This window comes from Chiloscyllium plagiosum, unplaced genomic scaffold, assembly GCF_037043375.1.
Source record: "Chiloscyllium plagiosum isolate Xiang-an unplaced genomic scaffold, Cpla_swu_hap1 HiC_scaffold_18, whole genome shotgun sequence".
In the NCBI taxonomy this organism is placed as follows: Eukaryota; Metazoa; Chordata; class Chondrichthyes; order Orectolobiformes; family Hemiscylliidae; genus Chiloscyllium; species Chiloscyllium plagiosum.
The window spans coordinates 31,062,566-31,084,753 of record NW_028270156.1 but is presented as its reverse complement, the minus strand read 5'-3'; the positions used below and the strand labels follow the sequence as shown (position 1 = coordinate 31,084,753).

The 22,188-nt window shown below is 41.9% G+C and overlaps 1 protein-coding gene across 1 annotated transcript in view; it reads left to right on the top strand.

Moving 5' to 3' along the window:
- Positions 1-3,091, top strand: part of ovch2 (ovochymase 2) — a 37,340-nt gene extending 34,249 nt beyond the window's left edge. The window contains exons 8-9 of the mRNA XM_043705622.2: positions 627-659; positions 1,915-3,091. Of these exons, the coding sequence (XP_043561557.2) occupies positions 627-659; positions 1,915-1,976 (95 nt within the window). The 3' untranslated portion in view covers positions 1,977-3,091. The remainder of the gene's footprint in view (positions 1-626; positions 660-1,914) is intronic.
- The last annotated feature ends 19,097 nt before the right edge of the window (positions 3,092-22,188 follow it).

Here is a 22,188-nt window from a genome sequence, read left to right as displayed (position 1 = left end):
GTGGGAGAGTACAGGACCAGAGAGCATAATCTCAGAATAAGAGATCACCCATTTAAGAGAGAGATGAGAAGGAACTTATTCTCTCAAAGGGTTGTGAATCCATGGAATTCTTTACCACAGAGGGCTGTAGAGGCTGGGACATTAAGTATATTCAAGGCTGAGATAAACAGGCTTTTAATCAGTAAGGGGATTGGGGTTATGGAGAAGAAGCAAAAATGGAGTTGAGGATTATCAGATTAGCCATGGATGGTGGAGCAGACTTGATGGGCAAAATGGCCAACTTCTGCTCCTGTGTTTTATGATCTGCACTGTACCTATTTATACCTCCCCTTAGACTCATCCTATGTTTCTCTAATTGTCCCATGTCACCTGCTTCTGTGTTCCACTATCATCCCTTTTCTCATTTCATTTCTCCTGCCTTCCACTGGTCACAGATCTCCCCTTGGTTCTTTCCAGCTGTTTCATTCTTTACCCTGAAAATCTCTCTTCCCACAGATGCTGCCTGAGCTGTGAAGAGTGTGTAACATTTTCTGGCTTATTGTAATGAGACTCATGCCAATATCAGCCATTCTTTCAACTAAGATCATGTCACACAGGAGAATTAATATATCTATGTTTTCTTGCAGGTTTAAAAGGACAGAGCAGATCCATTTTACCTGGTATGTGAAGGCATTAGTTTGCTAATAAAGATAAAACAAAATTCCTTCTACAAACTTCTCCACATCGATATCTTTCTCTAACGTCCTTTAAGACAATTCTTAAAATCTATTTCTTTAATCATGTTTTAGGCCATTTGATCTAATATTACCTTATGTAGCTTTGTGTCAAATATTGTTAAATGCTACTCCCATGAAGTCCCTTTGGATGCTTTGCTCCCACCAGAGCAAATAACTCCCTTAATCACCTCGATGAGATCACCTCTTAATCTTCTACACTTAGATACATTGGAAATAAGTGCAGGAGTAGACTATTCACCTTCTCAATTCTGTTCCACCATTCAATGCAGTCACAGCAGATATTCTACCACAACTCCACTTTCCTGCCCATTCCCCACTCGAAAGACTATAAACCTCGTCTATGCAATCTGTCCTCACAATGTTCTTATGTTGAATCCAGTTCATCCAGAATGGTGCCCTGTGAGCTGTAAAACATTGCATAATCACAGGTTTCTACATGTAATCCCAAACATAGTTACAATTGTATTTGAAAACTGGTGTAAGAGTGAATGCATGCAGAGTCAATGGAAGCCTTAGAATTCATCCATTACTTTTGGTCCATTCTGCAGAAACTCTTTAGAATAACCTCGTGGTGTGATATTCAATTTATCTGGCAACAGAACAGTGAAAGCCTCTCTTACATAGGATTCGACTGAATATGAAGTCAGAATTCCAAGCCAGATTGATAGTCTCCAGTCACGATAGTGCTAACTAGAGTGGGTTCTAACCCCTGGACCTCTAAAACAGAGGCAGGAATTCCAGCTCAGAGATAAAGGGACAGCCTAAGACCAGTAACCCTGAGAGTTCATCCCTTGAGCTGGTTTGAAGAAGGCAATTAAACAAAAAAATGCTTTTCGAAAAGTGCATCACTTAATTTATTTTTGAAGTGTACTCATTGTTTTAATATGGGAAACAATTTGCTCTCAGTAAGTTTCACAGCAACAATGTGGCCAGGATGCTGGTTGAGGGGTGAATGTTGGTCCAGGACACTGGCATTTCTCCTCTCTTTGGAATAAGCATCATGGCTTCAGTTTAGCATCTCATCTGTGCTGTTAGTTTGAATTATAGGATTAGGTTTCTGGACTGGAAGCCACGATCTTCTGACTCAGAAGGTGACTGCATTGTCCACTGAGACATAGTTGAAATCAACAAGCTGTGAGTAAGTTAGTTATTGATAATGGCCTTGTGTTTCTTGCAGAGGCAACAACCTGTATGGTTAGTGATGGGACATTAGTTGCAGTAGAAGGTCATCTAGATTAACTGGAAAATCCACATCAATACTGTGAAAACAAAAAGGAAGTATCTGATCTCTCGAGTTCCCAATCTGCTCAGAAATTGCAGCATCTGAACCAACCACATCTTAGAAAAGGCAGCAGAAAAGCCCAAAATTCCAAACTCACCAAAATCTCCAAACAACTAATTCATCAAGGAATCCTGCCTTTGTGTGTCATTCCAGGTTGACAAGTGAGCCAAAATATTAGATAACACACTATTAATTACTTCTATCTTTTCACTATGTAACTACATTTTATATGAATGCATGTAAACCGGTTGTGGTGTTATCCTGGGTGCAGAGATAGTCTTATGGTGGAGATGGAACATAGAGGTGAGGAGAAGAACACATGACAAAAGGTATCTAAGGATTATGTAGTATGGGCATGGATGGATGCGTGATGGTTTATTTGGCCAATTCAGAGTCTTGTTAGAATTAGTAGGTTCTGCAAAGATAAGTCATGCCTGTTCAGTAGTGTTTGCATCACAAAAAATAGAACACACAATTTTTATGGGAATAATAGACATGTCTGTCTGTATGAACCTGAGGAGTGAGGTTAGTGCCAGTAATAACAAGTAGAATCAAAGGGACTATTAAACTCCACCTTGGGATTCCAGCAAGGGGGTCAAACCTAGGGAATGTTTTGGGACAAAAATTACAAGCCCACTGAGGAGAATATGATAATTTAAAACACTTTAAATGAATTTACCTTGCATGGAGCAAGGCCAAGGTTAAAAGCATATGAAAGAAAAGCAAGAGCATAGTATAAGAACATAAGACATCAGAAATAGGAGCAAGAGTTGAGCCTGTTCCACCATTCAATAAGATCATGGCTGATCTTTTCATGGACTCAGCTTCATTTACCTGCCTGCTCACCACAATTCTTAATTCATTTACTATTCAAAAATCTATCGATCTTTGCCTTAAAAATATTCAATGACAAAGACATTGATGCTGCTGTTGGCTACACTGACATGGTCAGTCATTTTGCAGTTGTGTATGTAACCACCCAGGATGAACTCTAACACATGGGGCAACAAAGCAACCGACATAATGAATATGTACTATTGCTTACTTGTATAATAAAATGTTTCACATGTAATGGGACAAGATCCAAATTTTTGTGTGCCATTGGTAATCCTAAGCAAATGCATAAACCTTTCGAACAGGTTCTGTGACAGGTATCAGTTTGCAATATTACAAAACCAATACCGCTTTTCATGCAAAGTTGCATTTTGGTTTCAGCACAGTTTTTAAAAACGTTATTCGCAGGATTATGGAGTCAATCTTTTTCTTAAGATCTTATAATATTATAACATGCCAGACCAACATTTGTTGTCCATTGCTAATTCCCATTTGAGGAGATGGTGAGTCTTCTTGAACTGCTATAGTTGAACCACACGATGTTAGAGAGGAAGTTCCAGAGTTTTGACCTAGTGATCGTGAAGAAAAGGCGAATGTAATACCATATTGGGTTGATTTGTGACTTGGAGGAGAACTTGCAGGTGATCGTGTATCTTCTTGCTCTAATTTACCTTTACTTCCATAGATATTTGTCTGCAATGAAACAAGTAACCCAACATTCATACAAATGTACATGCTGACTAACCTTCATCGTAGAACAGTGCTCAGTTAGATAAGAGGAGAATTTATATAGATTGCTAAAATTACAGCAGATTTGTTCAGTAAGACTAACTGAAGCAATACTATTGGAGTCCCACATTGCACAAAGGAAGATGGTTGTAGTTACAGAGTCATAGAGATGTACAGCATGGAAACAGACCCTTCGGTCCAACCTGTCCACGCCGACCAGATATCCCAACCCAATCTAGTCCCACCTGCCAGCACCCGGCCCATATCCCTCCAAACCCTTCCTATTCATATACCCATCCAAATGCCTCTTAAATGTTGCAATTGTACCAGCCTCCACCACATCCTCTGGCAGCTCATTCCATACATGTACCACCCTCTGTGTGAAAAGGTTGCCCCTTAGGTCTCTTTTATATCTTTCCCCTCTCACCCTAAACCTATGCCCTGGACTCCCCGACCCCAGGGAAAAGACTTTGTCTATTTATGCTATCCATGCCCCTCATAATTTTGTAAACCTCTATAAGGTCACCCCTCAACCTCCGATGCTCCAGGGAAAACAGCCCCAGCCTGTTCAATCTCGCCCAATAGCTCAAATCCTCAAAACTTGGCTATATCCTTGTAAATCTTTTAATCCGTTCAACTTTCACAACATCTTTCCGATAGGAAGGACACCAGAATTTCACGCAATATTCCAACAGTGGCCTAACCAATGTCCTGGACAGCCGCAATATGACCTCCCAACTCTTGTACTCAATACTCTGACCAATAAAGGAAAGCATTCTATTCTATCTACCTGTGACTCCACTTTCAAGAACCTGCACTCCAAGGTCTCTTTGTTCAGCAACACTCCCTAGGATCTTACCATTAAGTGTATAAGTCCTGCTAAGATTTGCTTTCCCAAAATGCAGCACCTCACATTTATCTAAATTAAACTTCAACTGCCACTTCTCAGCCCATTGGCCTATCTGGTCCAGATCCTGTTGTAATCTGAGGTAACCCTCTTCGCTGTCCACTACACCTTCAATTTTGGTGTCATCTGCAAACTTACTAACTGTAACTCTTATGCTCGCATCCAAATCATTTATGTAAATGACAAAAAGTAGAGGACTTTGTGGCACTCCACTGGTCACAGGCCTCCAGTCTGAAAAACAACCCTCCACCACCACCCTCTGTCTTCTACCTTTGAGCCAGTTCAGTATCCAAATGTCTAGTTCTCCCTATATTTCATGGGATCTAACTTTGCTAATCAGTCTCCCATGGGGAACCTTGTCGAACGCCTTACTGAAGTCCATATAGATCACATCTACTGCTCTGCCCTCACCAATCGTCTTTGTTACTTCTTCAAAAAATTCAATCAAGTTTGTGAGATATGATTTCCCACATGATAGCCATGTTGACTAGCCCTAATCAGTCCTTGCCTTTCCAAATACATGTACATCCCGTCCCTGAATATACCCTCCAACAACTTGCCCACCACCGAGGTCAGGCTCACTGGTGTATAGTTCCTTGGCTTGTCTTTACCGCCCTTCTTAAACAGTGGTACCATGTTTGCCAACCTCCAGTCTTCCGGCACCTCACCTGTGACTATCGATGATACAAATATCTCAGCAAGAGGCCCAGCAATCATTTCTCTCACTTCCCACAGAGTTCTCGGGTACACCTGATCAGGTCCTGGGGATTTATCTACCTTTAACCGTTTCAAGACATCCAGCACTTCCTCCTCTGTCATCTGGACATTTTGCAAGATGTCACCATCTATTTCCCTACAGTTTATATCTTCCATATCCTTTTCCACAGTAAATACTGATGCAAAATATTCATTTAGTATCTCCCCCATTTTCTGTGGCTCCACACAAAGGCCACCTTGCTGATCTTTGAGGGGCCCTATTCTCTCCCTAGTTACCCTTTTGTCCTTAATATATTTGTAAAAATCCTTTGGATTCTCCTTAATTCTATTTGCCAAAGCTATCTCATGTCCCCTTTTTGCCTTCCTGATTTCCCTCTTAAGTATACTTCTACTTCCTTTATATTCTTCTAAGGATTCACTCAATCTATCCTGTCTATATCTGACAAATGCTTCCTTCTTTTTCTTAACCAAACCCTCAATTTCTTTAGTCATCCAGCATTCCCTATACCTACCAGCCTTCCCTTTCACCATGACAGGAATATACTTTCTCTGGATTCTTGTTATCTCATTTCTGAAGGCTTCCCATTTTCCAGCCGTTCCTCTACCTGTGAACATCTGCCTCCAATCAGCTTTTGAAAGTTCTTGCCTAATACTTTCAAAATTGGCCTTTCTCCAATTTAGAACTTCAACTTTTAGATCTTCCATCACTATTTTTAAACGAATAGAATTATGATCACTGGCCCAAAAGTGCTCCCCCACTGACACCTCAGTCACCTGCCCTACCTTATTTCCCAAGAGTAGGTCAAGTTTTGCACCTTCTCTAGTAGGTACATCCACATACTGAATCAGAAAATTGTCTTGTACGTACTCAACAAATTCCTCTCCATCTAAACCTTTAACACTATGACAGTCCCAGTTGATGTTTGGAAAGTTAAAATCCCCTACCATAACCACCCTATTATTCTTACAGATAGCTGAGATCTCCTTACAAGTTTGTTTCTCAATTTCCCTCTGGCTGTTAGGGGGTCTATAATATGATCCCAATAAGGTGATCATCACTTTCTTATTTCTCAGTTCCACCCAAATAACTTCCCTGGATGTATTTCTGGGAATATTCTCAATCATCTCAATTCAAGGAGATTTTAGCAGCAGTTCCTCAGGGTAGTGTTCCAGGCCCAACCATTTTCAACTGCGTCATCAACAATCTTCCCTCTACCATAAGGTCAGAAGTGGGGATATTCACTGACTACTGCACGATGTTCAACAAACTTTGTGACTGCTCAGATGCTGAAACAGTCCATGTCCATATGCAGCAAAACCTGGACAAAATCCAGGATCAATTGCTCAATGGCATTACTATTGCTGAATCCCCCACTATCGGTCTCCTGGAGTTTACTATTGACCAGAAACTGAATTGAACCAACCATATAAGGACATTGGCACAAGAGCAGATCAGTGATAGGAATTCTCCAGCCATTAATTTGCCTCTTGTTGCCCCAAATCCTGGTCATCATCTACAAGGCACAAGAGCAGGAGTGTGAGAAATTCTGTCCCCAGGTCCAGATGAGTGCAGCTCCAACAAATCCTGAGAAACTTAAAGCAACTGTATTCCAATAGTGTAACTGCACTCCTGCAACCTGTGGTTCTACAAATGCTATTGCATCCCATGTGCCTGCCCACCACTCTCATTTCTCCCTGTGCATGAAGTCTCTAATTGCTAACATCGCTGGCCAATCCTGTCTGAGGCTGAGCAAGTGCCTGGTCTCTGACAGTCCCCTGAGCAGCCTGGATATTCCATCCTCAACTAGCTGCATAACTTTCATAATGGGCTGCTCACCAGCTAGTGATCCTAAACTTGTTAACTCTGACATCCTGCCTGAGGTGTCAGTGTCTGAGTTAGTGGGGCTTGCAGGAAACAGCTTCTTCTAAGGCCTCTCATCCTCAGAGGTTGAGGTGGCACTTTCTTTTAGAGTCTTTTCCGAGGCTGGAACTTGCAAGATCCACAGAACAGGATGTGTAGCAGCCAATGGGTAGAAGTGTTGTATGATGAATGACACTCACAGCGGGGTTAATGTGAGAATTGTAGTGTAATGAAGTGTGGTACTTACTCAATTCGTGGTAGATGGCATCACTGAAGGAATGTTCTCGGTCTTCTCCTGTAAAGGACAGGACTCCCACTCACAGGGAGTGGTGAGTTTGATGTCAGGCAGCCCTCTGCTCTGTTTGTGTGTTGTGGAGGAGTTGATGTTGGACTAGGGTGGACAAAGTTAAAAAGGATTCCTGATGAAGGGCTTATGCCCAAAACATCAATTCTCCTGATCCTTGGATGCTGCCTGACATGCTGTGCTTTTCCAGCACCACACTCTCGACTCTGATCTCCAGTATCTACAGTCCTCACATTCTCAAAGTTAAAAATCACACAACACCAGGTTATAGTCCAACAGGTTTATTTGTGTGTTGAGTGTTGTCCTCCCCTGGAATGAGAGAAAGTGTGGGATTGATTGGATGGTGTGGTTGTTAGTGCTTGTGCAGGTGGTTGACAGGTGGTGAGGTGTCCTGGTCAAGTGAGCAGGCAGCACAGAGGTTGTGCAGGGTTAGTGAGGTGGGAGGTTGGGAGGCGAGGCTGTGTGGGAATAAGATCAAGTGTGGGATGATCTTACAGGGAATAATGAGAGTGATAGAACATGAGACTTGATGGGAGGTGAATACACCAGCAGAGATAGAGTGAGCATGAGATAGCAGTGAGAAGGCACGTGCTTACCCTAGTGGAGCATTGACCTGCGTACAGCACTGCTGGCCATTCCTCCACTCTGACCCAGGAGGTGACTTTGGAACAGGCTGCCATCATCTGGTGGCATGGCTTCCTCAGTCAGTTCTCCATGGAAGGGATGACCCTCTTCTGCAGTACCCACTCCACCAGGACCTCAAAGTCCCTGTCAGAGAATTGTGGTGCCATCTTCCCCTTCTCCAACATCTTCTGACCAAGTGTTCATCACAGAACAGGACAGCTTTGGAAACCCAATGCTTATCTGGGTGAACAGTGGCCTTTTAATATGGAGCAGCAACAGGGATGCTGGTCAGTTGGTGGATCTCTGCTAAGTGAAGAATTCGTCCAGGTATGATGGTAAGATGGGCTACAATGGGATAAAAGGGGCCCTTGTGGTGCATTGGTAGTGCTGCTACCTCTGAGCCAGGAGATCCGGGTTCAAGTCTCACTTCCTTCAGAGATGTGTCATACTACCTTGGGACATGTTGATCAGAAATTATTCAGAGTGATTTGGACTGAAGGCTCTGTTTCCATGCTGTGCATCTCTATGACTCTATAACAGGACAGGGGTGGGGTACGTGGTTAATGAAATGAGCTTGGTATGATAGGGAGAGACATCATGCTCAACTTTGCAGCAAAAAATAACAAGCTGACACAAGCCAAAAATTGTAAGATTTAGTGTAGTGAATTTAACAATTAATTTTAGAAATTAAAACAACAACTCTAAAGCTATGGCTTGAACTGTATATTGTTTTCCTATAATAACTTGTATGATTTCTTTGTTCTCTTTCAAAACTACACTTTTGAAAGTGTAGGTAGGTATAGGACAGATGTTAGGGGTAGGTTCTTTACTCAGCGAGTCGTGAGTTTGTGGAATGCCCTGCCAGTAGCAGTGGTGGACTCTCCCTCTTTATGGGCATTTAAGCGGGCATTGGATAGGCATATGGAGGATAGTGGGCTAGTGTAGGTTAGGTGGGCTTGGATCGGCGGAACATCGAGGGCCGAAGGGCCTGTACTGCGCTGTATTCTTCTATGTTCTATGTTCTATGTACACTTGTCCATCTATAAACTATGGGGCAGCAATCCATTTTCAATGGTAACTCTGATCTACTGATGATGTATTGGTTGTCTATCTTACATCCTGCCTGATTTTCTTCTTTAATTTTCATTTGTATATAACCGTTTTTCCAATATAAGTCAGTTGTAGATGCTTCAATTTTAATTGTACCATCAGCTACCTAGGTCCTCAGCTCAGGCTTTCCCTCTATAAAACCCTCGCTATTTTTCTCACCATCTTTGAAACTGTCCTTCATACCTACCTCATTCTATCATATCTCCTATGTGGCTAACTTCTTATGATAATGTCTTTGATAAAGTGTCCTGGGGTTTTATTTTTACTGTTTTAAAGTTGCAATATAGCCAAGTAGTTGTTGTTGAAAGCAGTGCATCAAGGTACTCACTACACCCACTCACCACCATTTTATTAGGTGTGTTTTGGCCAGACTGCAATGTCTTCAGAGGCCTGGAAAATCCAGATCACATACTAAAATTTAGGTTCTAACCCCAGGTTTTGTGAGAAAGGTTATGAACTGACCTTGTGCTGACACGGAGGGAACCATCGGCATGTGGTTACTGGATCAGAAGATGTCTGGTTATAAACACTAAGTGTGCCACATGGAACAGGAGTGAAAGAGCTATTTCTCCAGGTCCCGAGAGGAGAATACCAGGCCTCACTTTCCCCGGACCTTCATCCATCTCCTGACATGGCTAGCGCAAATCAGCATTTGCCTCCCCCACTCTCCCCCTACCAATCATTAACACAATGAAGAGGGAGATCATACTAGTGGATCCTAGGTAAATGTTACCTGCTGTTCACAGCTCTCTCTCACACCATTCCTGAAGGGGTCCCAGCCTGCGCAAGGAAACTAAGTTAAAATATTATGGGCCGTATAGTGGTAAGCCTGATTTCTCAGATCCATGCCTCTCTCTACTTAAATCAGTGCAGGCAGGGTTACACTGAACAAACAGTGGAAATAAAAGCTGCTGATTCATAGATCATTTTCTCTCACTGCTAAAGATAGTTTCCTGAACTCAAGAGAGTGTAAAAGCATAACCAGAATTAAAGTATTTTTACATCAAAATCAGAAATTGCACTTAAAAACAGCACTTTTCATGACCTCAGGACATCCAAGAGCACCTTTCAGTCTACAAAGTATTTTTGAAATTTGGTTATTGCTGTAATTTTGAAAACACAGCAGCTAATTTACACACACCAGGGTCCCACATAAAGCAACGTGAATGACCTAATAGCCTTTTTTGGGACATTAACAGAGGGAGAAATATCCGCCCGGACAATGGGGATAACTCCAATGCTCTTCTTCATAATATTGTCACCAGATATTTTAAGCCCAGCTGAGAAGGCAGATGGGCCTTGGTTTAAAGTATCTGACAGTGCAATACTTTCCAGTTTTCCACAGTACAAGCACAATGTTGTTAGGAAAGGCGTTCCAGGATTTTGATTCAGTGACAATGGGATACCAATCTGGACCAGGAAGTACCACCTACCTAAAGCTGGTGATCAATCTGAGGACTACATCTCCAGAACTCAGCAGCAGTCGAGAAGAGACTGAGATTGTGCTGGGACAGCATTTCCTGGACCCACAGACATAGGACCTCCTCCAGAGAAAGTAAATGCATTTTGGGAAGTTTGAAGTGATGGGGGAGTGGGTCAGGAGTGCCAAAAATTGGCTGAGAGGCTACCTGCCTTCGATCAAGTCCTTCAGTCTTAAACCTCTTTCCCTCACTCTTCCTCTTCTTTAACCCACCCCTCTTGGATTATCGATCCCCACTGCATGTTATCCCAGGAGTAGCTGCTAATTAAATCTGGCACTGCTGGGAATACAGAATTGCTAGGCATTCAATTGACCAATAGATCTCTTTGATGGGACATCCTCTCCAGAAGGAGACACAAGACTTGAACATAGCCATTGGTTCAAGGAAAGCAGTATTGGTGAGGACACTTTTCTCATTGATTTTTCAGCCAACCTGGCAGGAATCCCTGCTATCAGAAAAATTCTGCCCATGACTTTAATTACTATTGTGAGAGCTACTAATGATTAATAAATCTAGGCTTTAACGCTTGTATTGGTGAATGTGAAACTACAGAACTGCTATAAGTTCTCACCTGCTTCATTAATACGTTGTTCTTACCTGATCTGACTTCTACGTGACACTAATTCCATCTGAAATATTCTCAAGGACAATTAAAGGTGACCATAAGAGTTGGTATTGGCAGCAATGCCTATGCACAACTAATAAAATACAACTGTTTGTGAGTATTTTGTTACTAAATTCAAACAAGTCTCAGCAGAAAGTGACTGACTCATGTGGGGTCCTTGGCTGTGCACTCGGATTGTGAGTGGACCAGCTGGCGGGAGTATTCGCCCCCACCCTTGACTTCCCCTTACTTTAATCTGAAGTCCCCAACTGCTTCAAGAAGACCACTATTATTCCAGTGCCAAAGAAAAATCATGCAACGTGCCTCAAAGACTACCATCCCGTGGCTCTGACCTCCTTAATCATGAAGGGCTTTGAGAGGTTTGTGTGGTTCACATCAACTCCAGCTTCCCAGATTGCCTTGATTTTAAGAAGATTTGTAGCTCAGATTGAGGTTCTGGATGTAGTTTTGCTCACTGAGCTGGAAGGTTCATTTTCATCACTATACGAGGTAGCAATATCAGTGAGCCTCCAGATGAAGCACTGGTAGTAAGGCCCACTTTCTATTTATGGGTTTGGGTTTCCTTGGTTTGAAGAAGTTCTCCATTGGCTGTTCGCTCTTACTGTGACATCTAGGAATGGCAGTTTGTAGTTGTTTTCCTCATATTTAGTGAATGTTATGCTAGTAAGGGTATTATTGAAGGTTTCCTCCAATTTGTTTCATTTAGTGATGACAAAGGTGTCATCCATGTGGCGGATTCAAAGTGTGGGTTGGATGGTTGGCAGAGCTATTTGATCGAGTCTCTGCATTACTGCCTCTGCTAAGAGACCTGATATCGGCGATCCCATGGGTTTCTGCTGGTTTGTCTATAGTTAAAGGTGAAGTGGGTGGTAAGGCATAGGTCCACTAGCTTGATGATACTGTCTTTGCTGATGAGGTTGGTGGTGTTTGGTGTATGTGTCTTTGGGTCTTCTAATAGTGTAGTCAGTGTTTCCTTGGCCAGGTTAATGTTGATGGATGTGAACAGGGCTGTTACATCAAAGGAGACCATTATTTCATCCTCTTCTATCTTGGTGTCTTTGGTGGTTTTTAGGAATTCTTGGGTGGAGTGGGTGGAGTGGCATGAGTCTTCTAGTAAGTGTTTTAGTCTTTGGTGTCGCTCCTTGGCCAATCTGTAAGTTGGCATATCCTAGGGAACTTCCAACCAGGAAAACAACACATACAGACCAAATTCCAAACTACAGAAGCAATCATTCCAACATCCACAAACATAGCTGCATTAGAACAATATTTCAATGAGCCACCACACTCTGCAACACAGACAAACTAAGAAGAGCAGAGGAAAATCACCTATACAGTGTATTCAAAAGGAATGGGTACCAATGAACACAGTCTGCCGATTTCTCAGCAACAGACGCAAATAAACAGACAAAACACACCCAGAAAACCTCGCCACAATTCCCTACATCAAAAATATCTTGGAAATGACTGCCAGACTATTCAGACCTCTTGGCATCATGGTAGCTCACAATCCCATCAGCACACTAAAACAGTAGCTAATGAACTTGAAAGACCCTATACCGAAAACAAGCAAAACTAATGTCATTTACAAAATATCTTGAAGAACTGTAACAAACACTACATTGGACAAACAGGCAGAAAACTAGCCACCAGGATACATGAACATCAACTAGCCACAAAAAGACATGATCCACTCTCACTAGTATCCTTACATACAGATGAAGAAGGACACCACTTCAACTGGGAAAACACATCCATCCTAGCATAAGCCAAACAGAGACATGCATGAGAATTCCTAGAAGCATGGCATTTCAACTGGAACTCTATCAACAAACACATTAACTTGGATCCCATTTAACACACCCTAAGAAAAAGAACAGGAAATGACATCACCATAGGAAATGATATCACCACAGAAAATGACTTCACCAACCCAAGGAAACCCACATCCATTGCCTTGATCCTTTGCAATTCGTCTATCAGTGGAACAGATCCAGAGCAAACGCTCTCTTTCTGTCTCTACACTCATCCCTGGGACATCTGGACAACAAGAATACACACATCTGGCTCCCACATATTGACTACAACTCCACCTTCAACACCATAATTGCAAACAAACACATCTCCAAACTCTGAGACCTAGGTCTCGCCTCCTCCTTCTGTAACTGGATTCTCGAGTTCCTGACCCACAGACTGCAATCATTTAATATGGGCCACCTCCACAATAATCCCCAACACTGGTGCTCCGCAAGTCTGCGTACTCAGCCTCCTACTGCGCTCCTTATACACTCATGACAGAGTGGTCAAATTCTGCCTCAAGTCCATTTACAAGCTTGCTGACGACACCACCATTGTAGGTCCAAACAATAATGGACCATTGAAAACTCAACATCCCTACGTGAGCCGTCACATTTAGAGTCATAGAGATGTACAGAAAGGAAATTGACCCTTCGGTAAAACTCACCCATGCCGATCAGATATCCCAACCCAATCTAGTCCCATTTGCCAGCGAGTGGTCAATATCTCTCTAAATCCTTCCTATTCATATACTTATACAGATGCCTTTTAAATGTTGCAATTGTATCAGCCTCCACCATTTCCTCTGGCAGCTCATTCCATTCACACACCATCCTCTGCGTGAAAAAGTTGCCGCTTAGGTCCCTTTCATATCTTTCCCCTCTCACCCTAAACCTATGCCTTCTAGTTCTGGACTCCCCCACCCCAGGAAAAGACTTTGTCTATTTATCTTATCCATGCCCCTAATGATTTTATAATCCTCTGTACGGTCACCTCTCAACCTCTGATACTCCAGGAAAAACAGCCTCCCTGTAGCTCAAATCATCCAACTCTTGCAACATCCGTATGAATCTTTACTGAACCCTTTCAAGTTTCACAACATCCTTCTGATAGGAAAGAGACCAGAACTGCATTCAATATTCCAAAAGTGGCCTAATCAAAGTCCTATACAGCCACAACATGACCTCCCAACTCGAAAACTCAATATTCTGACCAATAAAGGAAAACATGCCAAATGCCTTCTTCACTATCATATCTAGCTGCTCCTCTACATTCAAGAAACTATGAACCTGCACTCCAAGGTCTCTTTGTTCAGCAACGCTCCGTAGGACCTTACCATTAAGTGTATAAGTCCTGCTCTGATTGGCTTTTCCAAAATGCAGCACCTCACATTTATTTAAATTAAACTCCACCTGCCACTCCTCAGCCCATTGGCCCATCTGATCAAGATCCCATTGTACTCTGAGGCAACCTTCTTTGCTGTCCACTACACCTCCAATTTTGGTGTCATCTGCAAACTTACTAAACTCAAGAATTCTGTCTTTGTAGGGGGTGAGGAAACAATGTCTTGGTCCTTTCATTCCTATTGTGAGCCATATTCTCCTGTGATGAGACTAGGGAAGGATTGAGGGAAATGAAAATGGCTGGAAGAGCAATTAATCTTTGTGTACAGAAGATGATGCGTTGGCCAGAGTGAGTGAGGATGAAACACAGATGACAGGAAATTTAGTAGTTTGGGGGGAATGGAGTGGATAGAAGCCATTTAGGATGATGCTGCATGCAATAGTGAGAATGGTAGAGCATGAGTGTTGGTGGGAGGTGGATTCAGTAGCAGAGTTAGAGTGGGTGTGAGGTAGTATAAAGAACTTACTCTGGTGGAATGCCATGGTTAACCATCATGCAGCATTGCTGTATGTTCCTCTGGACTGTTGGCTCCACACTAATCTGGGTGGCTCTTTTGTCCCAAGCTGGCAGGGTTTGATGCTGTGGTCTCCTCTAGTTGTTCTGGGCAAAGACGACAGTCCTCCTCTTCACTATCCAATGCACCAGGACTGCCAGGTCCACTTTTGCAAAGAGTGCTGTCAACATTCTGCTCTTAACCATGACATTTCCAAACATATAGCAACATGCCAAAGACAGTTCCTGGCTTGCAGGGTTAAAATTGTGTGCAGCTGGCATTAAATATGGTTTTTGTGAATGCTGGAACGTTCTGGAACTTATGAGCAAGTCCGTCTTTTTTGAACACAAGAGCTGCTCCATGGGATGCATACTTAATGAGGTGACTGTAGAAAATTTATGGGAAAAAAGTTGCCAAGATTAAGGGAAGGAACCCCTCCATGATAATCCCCGTAATTGACACGAAGCCAAAACATGGGAAAATCGAGCCTATAGGTAGTTCTCCTATAATGCGATCATTGAGTTGCCGTCCGATGCATGTTATAGAAAATCGCACAATAGAAGTAATGAGGCCTATGGGAAAAACAGGGTTAGGGACTGCAGTTTAGCAAACCTATCTGTTTCTGGTCATTTACAGAAATGCCAAGTTGTTACAAATGAAATCTCACAATGTATTGATGTGTTCCCAGCTCCTTATGGAATGGGGTTTATCCAGAACCCTGCTCTCTGCCATTAAACTTCATGAAAGTTCTGAAAGTTTTGTTTTGGCAGGAGTAAAATCGCCCTTTTTGAGGGGTTGGCTAAAAGGCTGGGATGCCCTGAATGGCTGGAGGTTTTGATGATTCTCGGGTTTCAGAGAGAATGAGGGGCTGAGACTCTCAAATCCTCCCCCCAATTTTCAAAGGGAGGCTGGGTGAACTTGGACCAGGCCTCACTGGGGGTTGGGTGGGGTGGGGAGAGATGAGGGTCGCCAGTGGTCCGTTGTTAGTTTCACACCTGCCCACTTCCACACATATGCACCCTCTCTTGTAAAGTCACCATGTGTTGAAGTTTCAGATAGCCAGCAACTGAGCCTCTACTTAAAGACTCTCCAACATTTGGTTGACATTTCTGTATTTGGGCCTTCTTTTACTCCCTATCTCTCTCTCTCTCTCTCTTCACCAACCCCCCCAACCCCTCCCCCGCACCTTGGCTCTCAACTCCCCAACTCTGTGCATGATCCCAATAAGCATTACAGCAATGTATTCCAATATTCACTTCCCCTACCTTAATTGCAGATAGAAACAAAAAATACACACACACACAGATAACAACCTGTTGCAATAGATGCGGCAGCAGATAAATCACAGCTGGCTGGTAATACAGGGGATGGCATCGCGTAACAGTGAACAAAAGTTAGCTTTATTTAAAAAATCCTGCAATTCACAAATTGCATTACTGCCAAATCACATTTATGGAGAACTTCCTGTATTGTTTAAATACAATTTATTGCAAACAATTCACAAAACACAAATTTAATTCTGCTCTCCACTTTTGTTTTCTACACTCTTAACACAGATGATAATGTTACTGGCCATGTACTTTCCATATTAGAAAATTATGTCAGCAATTATCTTATACTTCTGACCTCAAGTTCTTGACTTACCCACCAGAGGGAACAGGTTTTCTTTCTGTGTAATCTATCATGTTGAAAATCTCTGTGAGTTCACATCTGACACTTGTCTGATCCCAGGAGAACAGCACAAATGTTTTTGAGCTCTCCTTGTAATTGAAATCCTTCATCATTTATATGATCCCTTGAAATTCAGAAGAATCATTTTGGACTGAAAACGTTAACTCTGTTCTCTCTCCACAGAGTCACAGACCTGCTAAGTTTCCCCAGCACTTTCTGTTTCTATAACAGATCACCAGCATCTGCGCCATTTTGTTTTCGTTATGAAGCCTCTGCACTTTGTCATACGACTGCCTGCTTCATATCTTACTTACTAAAGATTTGGGAATTATTCTAGGCCCTCTGCATCTCAACCTTAGTAGGATTATAAATGTTCATAATTCATTTTGCCAGATCATAAATATTATGCAAACATTGCGATCAGGTCTTTTGTTGCTTTAGTAGCCAGACTCTTCTGTATTGTGCGTAGGTTCTACCTTGACCTCTGCTGTTACCATAGTGATTTCATATTACTTATGAGCTTGGGCTGTTTTTGTTAATGCTTAAATTAATTTCTACCTGGATGAGCCAATAATATGTTGATTGAAAGTGGCCGGACTGGCTGGGTGGTTATAAAAGCATGTCGGCTGCTTGCATTTATAAACCGAGGCATAGAATGTAGAACTAATGCGATCTAGAGACGGGCAACAGATGCTGGTCAGCCAGCAATACCCACATCTTAGAGCAGAATACAAAATGTCCTGCTGGAATTTTATAAATCATTGGTTAGGCCTCAGATGGATAATTCTGGGCACCACACTTCGGGGGAGATATTACACTGGGCACAGAAGAGGTTTGTCAGAATTGTACAAGGGGTAAAGGATTCCATTAATGAGGAGAGTGAGGAAAAATCTGTGATATCTTGGCAGCAACCTCTGTCCTGCTCTGGCCTCTGATTGGTTGGCAGTTTCAGGCCAGTTGGACCTCCATGACTACGGTCCTGCTTCTGGCAGAAGACCCAACAGTAGGCAATTAACTGCCTGATTGCTGAGCCTTCCCATATTACTAACCCTGTCCATGTAATGCTTCTGCTTAATCTGAAAATGGGAAGCCTCCAGTTATGTGTTTGTGCTTCATCAGAGTTTTAAATTCAGCCTGTCAACTGGTTCTGAAACTTGCTGAGGAAATGAGTCCGAGCAAATGGCTCAGTCTTGTGGAAAATTCAACAATGTCAAAAGTTAGAGATTAAACACCCGGTGCTGCCACAGCTTTTACATGTGAAAAAGAGTCTCATTGTTAGAAGGTACTGAAATGGCAATACACTGTGCCCTGGGATATCCCTCCTCTTGGACTAAATATTTTCAAATGCGATTTGCTCAGTATTGGCCTCAGCAAAGCAATGGTCATGAGTTTCAACCTCAAATCGGCTCCAATATACATTAATCTTCTGCAACCTTTCACAATAATATTATAAAACACATTGAGCTAAAAACAGAGTCCTTATAAAGTTATCCCTGCACCCAAGTCAAAATACTACTATGACAAAGTTTTGATAATTGTGCTCATTTATAGACAGTTGAGGAAGGTCTTAAAACCAAGAATTTTTTTGTAAGAACGTGGACACTAATAGACAGGTGTTAAACCTTTTTCAATATTAGTTAACATTTAGAGGAGATTTAAGGAAAATACTTTTTACTCAGAGGATGATGAGAATCTGGAACATTCTGCCTGGGAGGCTCACACCTTTAAAAATATGTGGAAGTGCACACGAAGTAACTTGAAAAGCACTTTCAAGAGTATGGGCCTATTGACAGAATCTTCGAGAGAAAGTAGGGCTTATGCCCGAAACGTCGATTCTCCTGTTCTTTGGATGCTGCCTGACCTGCTGTGCGTTTCCAGCAACACATTTTCATCTATTGATAGAATCTCTACAGGGTGGAAGTAGGCCAGTTGGCCCCTCAAATCCACACCGACCCTCCAATTGCATTCCATCCAGACCCAGCCCCCACTATCCTATCCCTGTAACCCCACATTTAGTATGCTAACTCATCTAGCCTGCACATCCCTGTGTGCTACAGGTAATTTTACTTGGCCAGTCCACCTAACCTGCTCATCTTTGGACTGTGGGAGGAAACTGAGCACCCAAACAGAATGTACAACTCCATACAGGCAGTCACCCAAAATTGGAATCGAACCTGGGTCCCTGGCGCTGTGAGGCAGAAGTGCTTGTCACTGAGCCACCATGCCACTCTAAATGGAAATGCCGCCCATTTGAGTTGCAGTCTGTTACTTGGCTGCTGAGCTTTATTAAGAAATGTTGTTCATCAACTCCTTCAAGTGAAACAATGTATATGGAGCTCACCCACCTTCTGTCTTTAACAAAAGCACTGTCATGAGAATCCAGTTTATCTCAGATGGTAGGCAGGAGCAGAAAGGATTTTGAAGTTCATTCATCAATGCGCCAGGTCAATTTATTCACTGTTGAGCTGAGTGCATTTTAATCTGTGCTACAAATGAAACTTGGAACAAGTGATGAAAAGAAAGAACTTCCATTTAAATCACCTTTCAAAACACCAAAGTGCTTGAAAGTTTTTTGAAGAGTAATATAGAGAACAATTGCCAATCCATGCAGAGAACATATGTAAAAACAGCATTAATTAACCAGACTCTGTATTTCAGGGACAGGGACCATTGGAAGAAGAGCAGGCCACTGAGACCCTTGAGCCAGTTCTACAACAATCAAATTATTGCTCCTTTGTGACCTAACACATATGTTTGTCTTTACATTCCTTAACATCATTGGTTACCAAAAGTCTATTAATCACTAACTATTAACTAATAATTGATGTAGCATAATTTGCCATTTGTAGAAGGGAGGTTCAAAGTTTTACCCATCCTTTCTGCAAGGAAGTATCTGATAAATTTATCCTTGAATGAAGAGAAGTAACTAAAGAAAAAAATCAGTGTCTTAGAAGATGAAATAGTGGAATTAATGGGAAACAAGGAAAGGGCAGAATCATTGTAAAGATATCTTGTGCCTGCCTTCGCATCCCAGTTATTGTAGTAAATCAAGGGAGAGAGCAATTTAAAAATACCAGGTATATTGATGGAACTAATGGTTGGCGATTACCTTGAACCTGATGGCCTGTTTATGAGGGTATTGAAAGAAGTGTTTGCAAAAATAATGGATATATTGACTAAAACCTTGAATTCCATAGATTTCGGAGAAACTGGTCAAGAACAGGCATGGTGGCTTGGTGGTTAGCAGTGCTAACTTCCAGCAGCCGGGTCACAGGTTCGATTCCAGCCTCGGGTGACTGTCTGTGTCTGCGTGGGTTTCCTCCCTCAGCCCAAAGACCTGCAGGTCAGGGGAATTGGCCATGCTAAATTGCCCATAGTGTTGGTGCATTAGTCAGTAATGTGTCTGGGTGGGTTACTATTCGGGAGGTCGGTGTGGACTTGTTGGGCCGAAGGACCTGTTTCCACACTGTAAGGAATCTAATCTCGATGCTAGAAACCTGACAGATAATTTATGAGCGGCACAGTGGTTAGCACTGCTGCCTCACAGCGCCAGAGACCTGGGTTCATTTCCCGCCTCAGGCAACTGTCTGTGCGGAGTTTGCAAATTCTCCCCGTGTCTGCGTGGGTTTCCTCCGGGTGCTCCGGTTTCCACTCACAGTCCAAAAATGTGCAGGTTAGGTGAATTGGCCTGCTAAATTGCCCATAGTGTTAGATGAAGGGGTAAATGTAGAGGAATGGGTATGGGTGGGTTGCTCTTCAGAGGGTCGGTGTGGACTAGTTGGGCTGAAGGACGTGTTTCCACACGGTAAATAATCTAATCTAATCTAAAAAAACCCTTAGTGTTCCCTGCTGTCATGAGACGTTTGAACGGACTGCTCAAATATTAAAGTTAATCTCTCTCTGCACCTTCTCTGCAACTGAAACACTATGTTCTGCATTCTGCTCTTTTAAATACATTTCATAATTCAATTCCCTTTGCTAAGTGAACACTTGGTCATGTATTTATGCATTGGGGTATGATGTACAGCACGCAAAACAAAACTTGTCATTGTATCTCGATATATGTGACAATAATAATTCAATGTCCTAGTGGAATGAAAATCTGTAAATGTAACATTCTCATCAAGAAAGGAAGGACACAGAAACAAAGAATTATAGGTCAGTTAGACTAACATCTCTATTTTGGAAATTTTTTCTTTGTTATCTAGTTTTGTTGCCTCTTCTCACACATTTATTTTTCACACTTCTCCTCTAAGCCTTTGATATTCAGCCTGAAGTTAACAGCAAGGCTGGATCGATTATTATCTTATTGAATAATAGAGCCAAAGGCCTACTATTTCTTTATTTTTTTTTAATGTTTTTAGATTTAATATGTCAAATAACATCGCTTGCATTTTTTTCTTGACCTTTTGCTGGGAAGTGAGAAGACTGCAGTGGTATCACTGACAGATAAATTCCATAATTCAATTCTCTTTTATAAATGAACACTTAGTCAATGCTTTAGGCTGATGGGTTTCTTCCACTCAAAGCTCTAATGATAGTCTTTATGTCTAGGCACTCATTAGACCTGTCATCAGCCCATACCAACCGACCATTTTGGCTCTGCACAAGGTAGGTGCAGACATAGACGCACCAACACAGTCAGGGGTCTGATGAGATTAATCAGGCTAGGGCATTATATACTTTTTAGGGCTTTCTTTCAGAGCTACTTATTGATTTTGAGAGGCTGATGAAAGCCACTTCTTGATTTACAGAGGCTACTTTTCATTGCCACTAACTGCTTTGTTAGATGATGCAATTCATGTGGTACCATTACCTACTATATTTGAATTGATGTGTAAGGATTCACAAAGAAGCAGAATTAGAAGAATTGATGAATAGCTTCAATATTTATTCACTCCACTAAACTGAAAGCCATAACACACAAGCAAAGTATAATTACTTCAGTAGTTAAATTGACACAAGACAATAGGCATAAGTTGGTGAAGGGTTTTTTCCAAAGTAACTAATGCATACTTATACACACTAAAAGTTACCATGTTAAACACAAGGAAATTGGTTATCTCACTTGGCTGGTTGGTCTGTGATGCAGAGTGATACCAACAGCGTGGGATGAATTCCCTCACCTGCTGAGTTTACCAGGAAGAAGTCTCCTTCTTAACCTCTTGCCTCGCCTCAAGCATGATGATCCTCAGTTTAAACTGCAACTAATCATATCTGGATAATGAAAGAGCAGCCCATGCTCTGGTAAGACTATGGGAACTTTATCCTACTCTAAAATCTTCCACAGACTATTGAGGTTACAAACAATGTGTTTCCATCAGATGTTCCTAAGCTGAAAGACTTTAAACAGTCAGTTACTATTCTTTAAATTGCATCTTAGATTCCAATCTCACTTTTAAATTCAACAATTAACAGTCTTCATTACAATGACATTTATCACAAACCTATCCATAGATTAGCTTCTAAATAAATACAACCTTAATCTAGAAACACAAAATTAATTTGTAAGTAATTCTTCGCTGATTTCAAGTTTTCTTAGTTCCTACTTAGTTCAGTGCTTGTCAGTTGACAGGTTTAAAAGTCTTCACTTCTTGGCATCCTCATTTTCT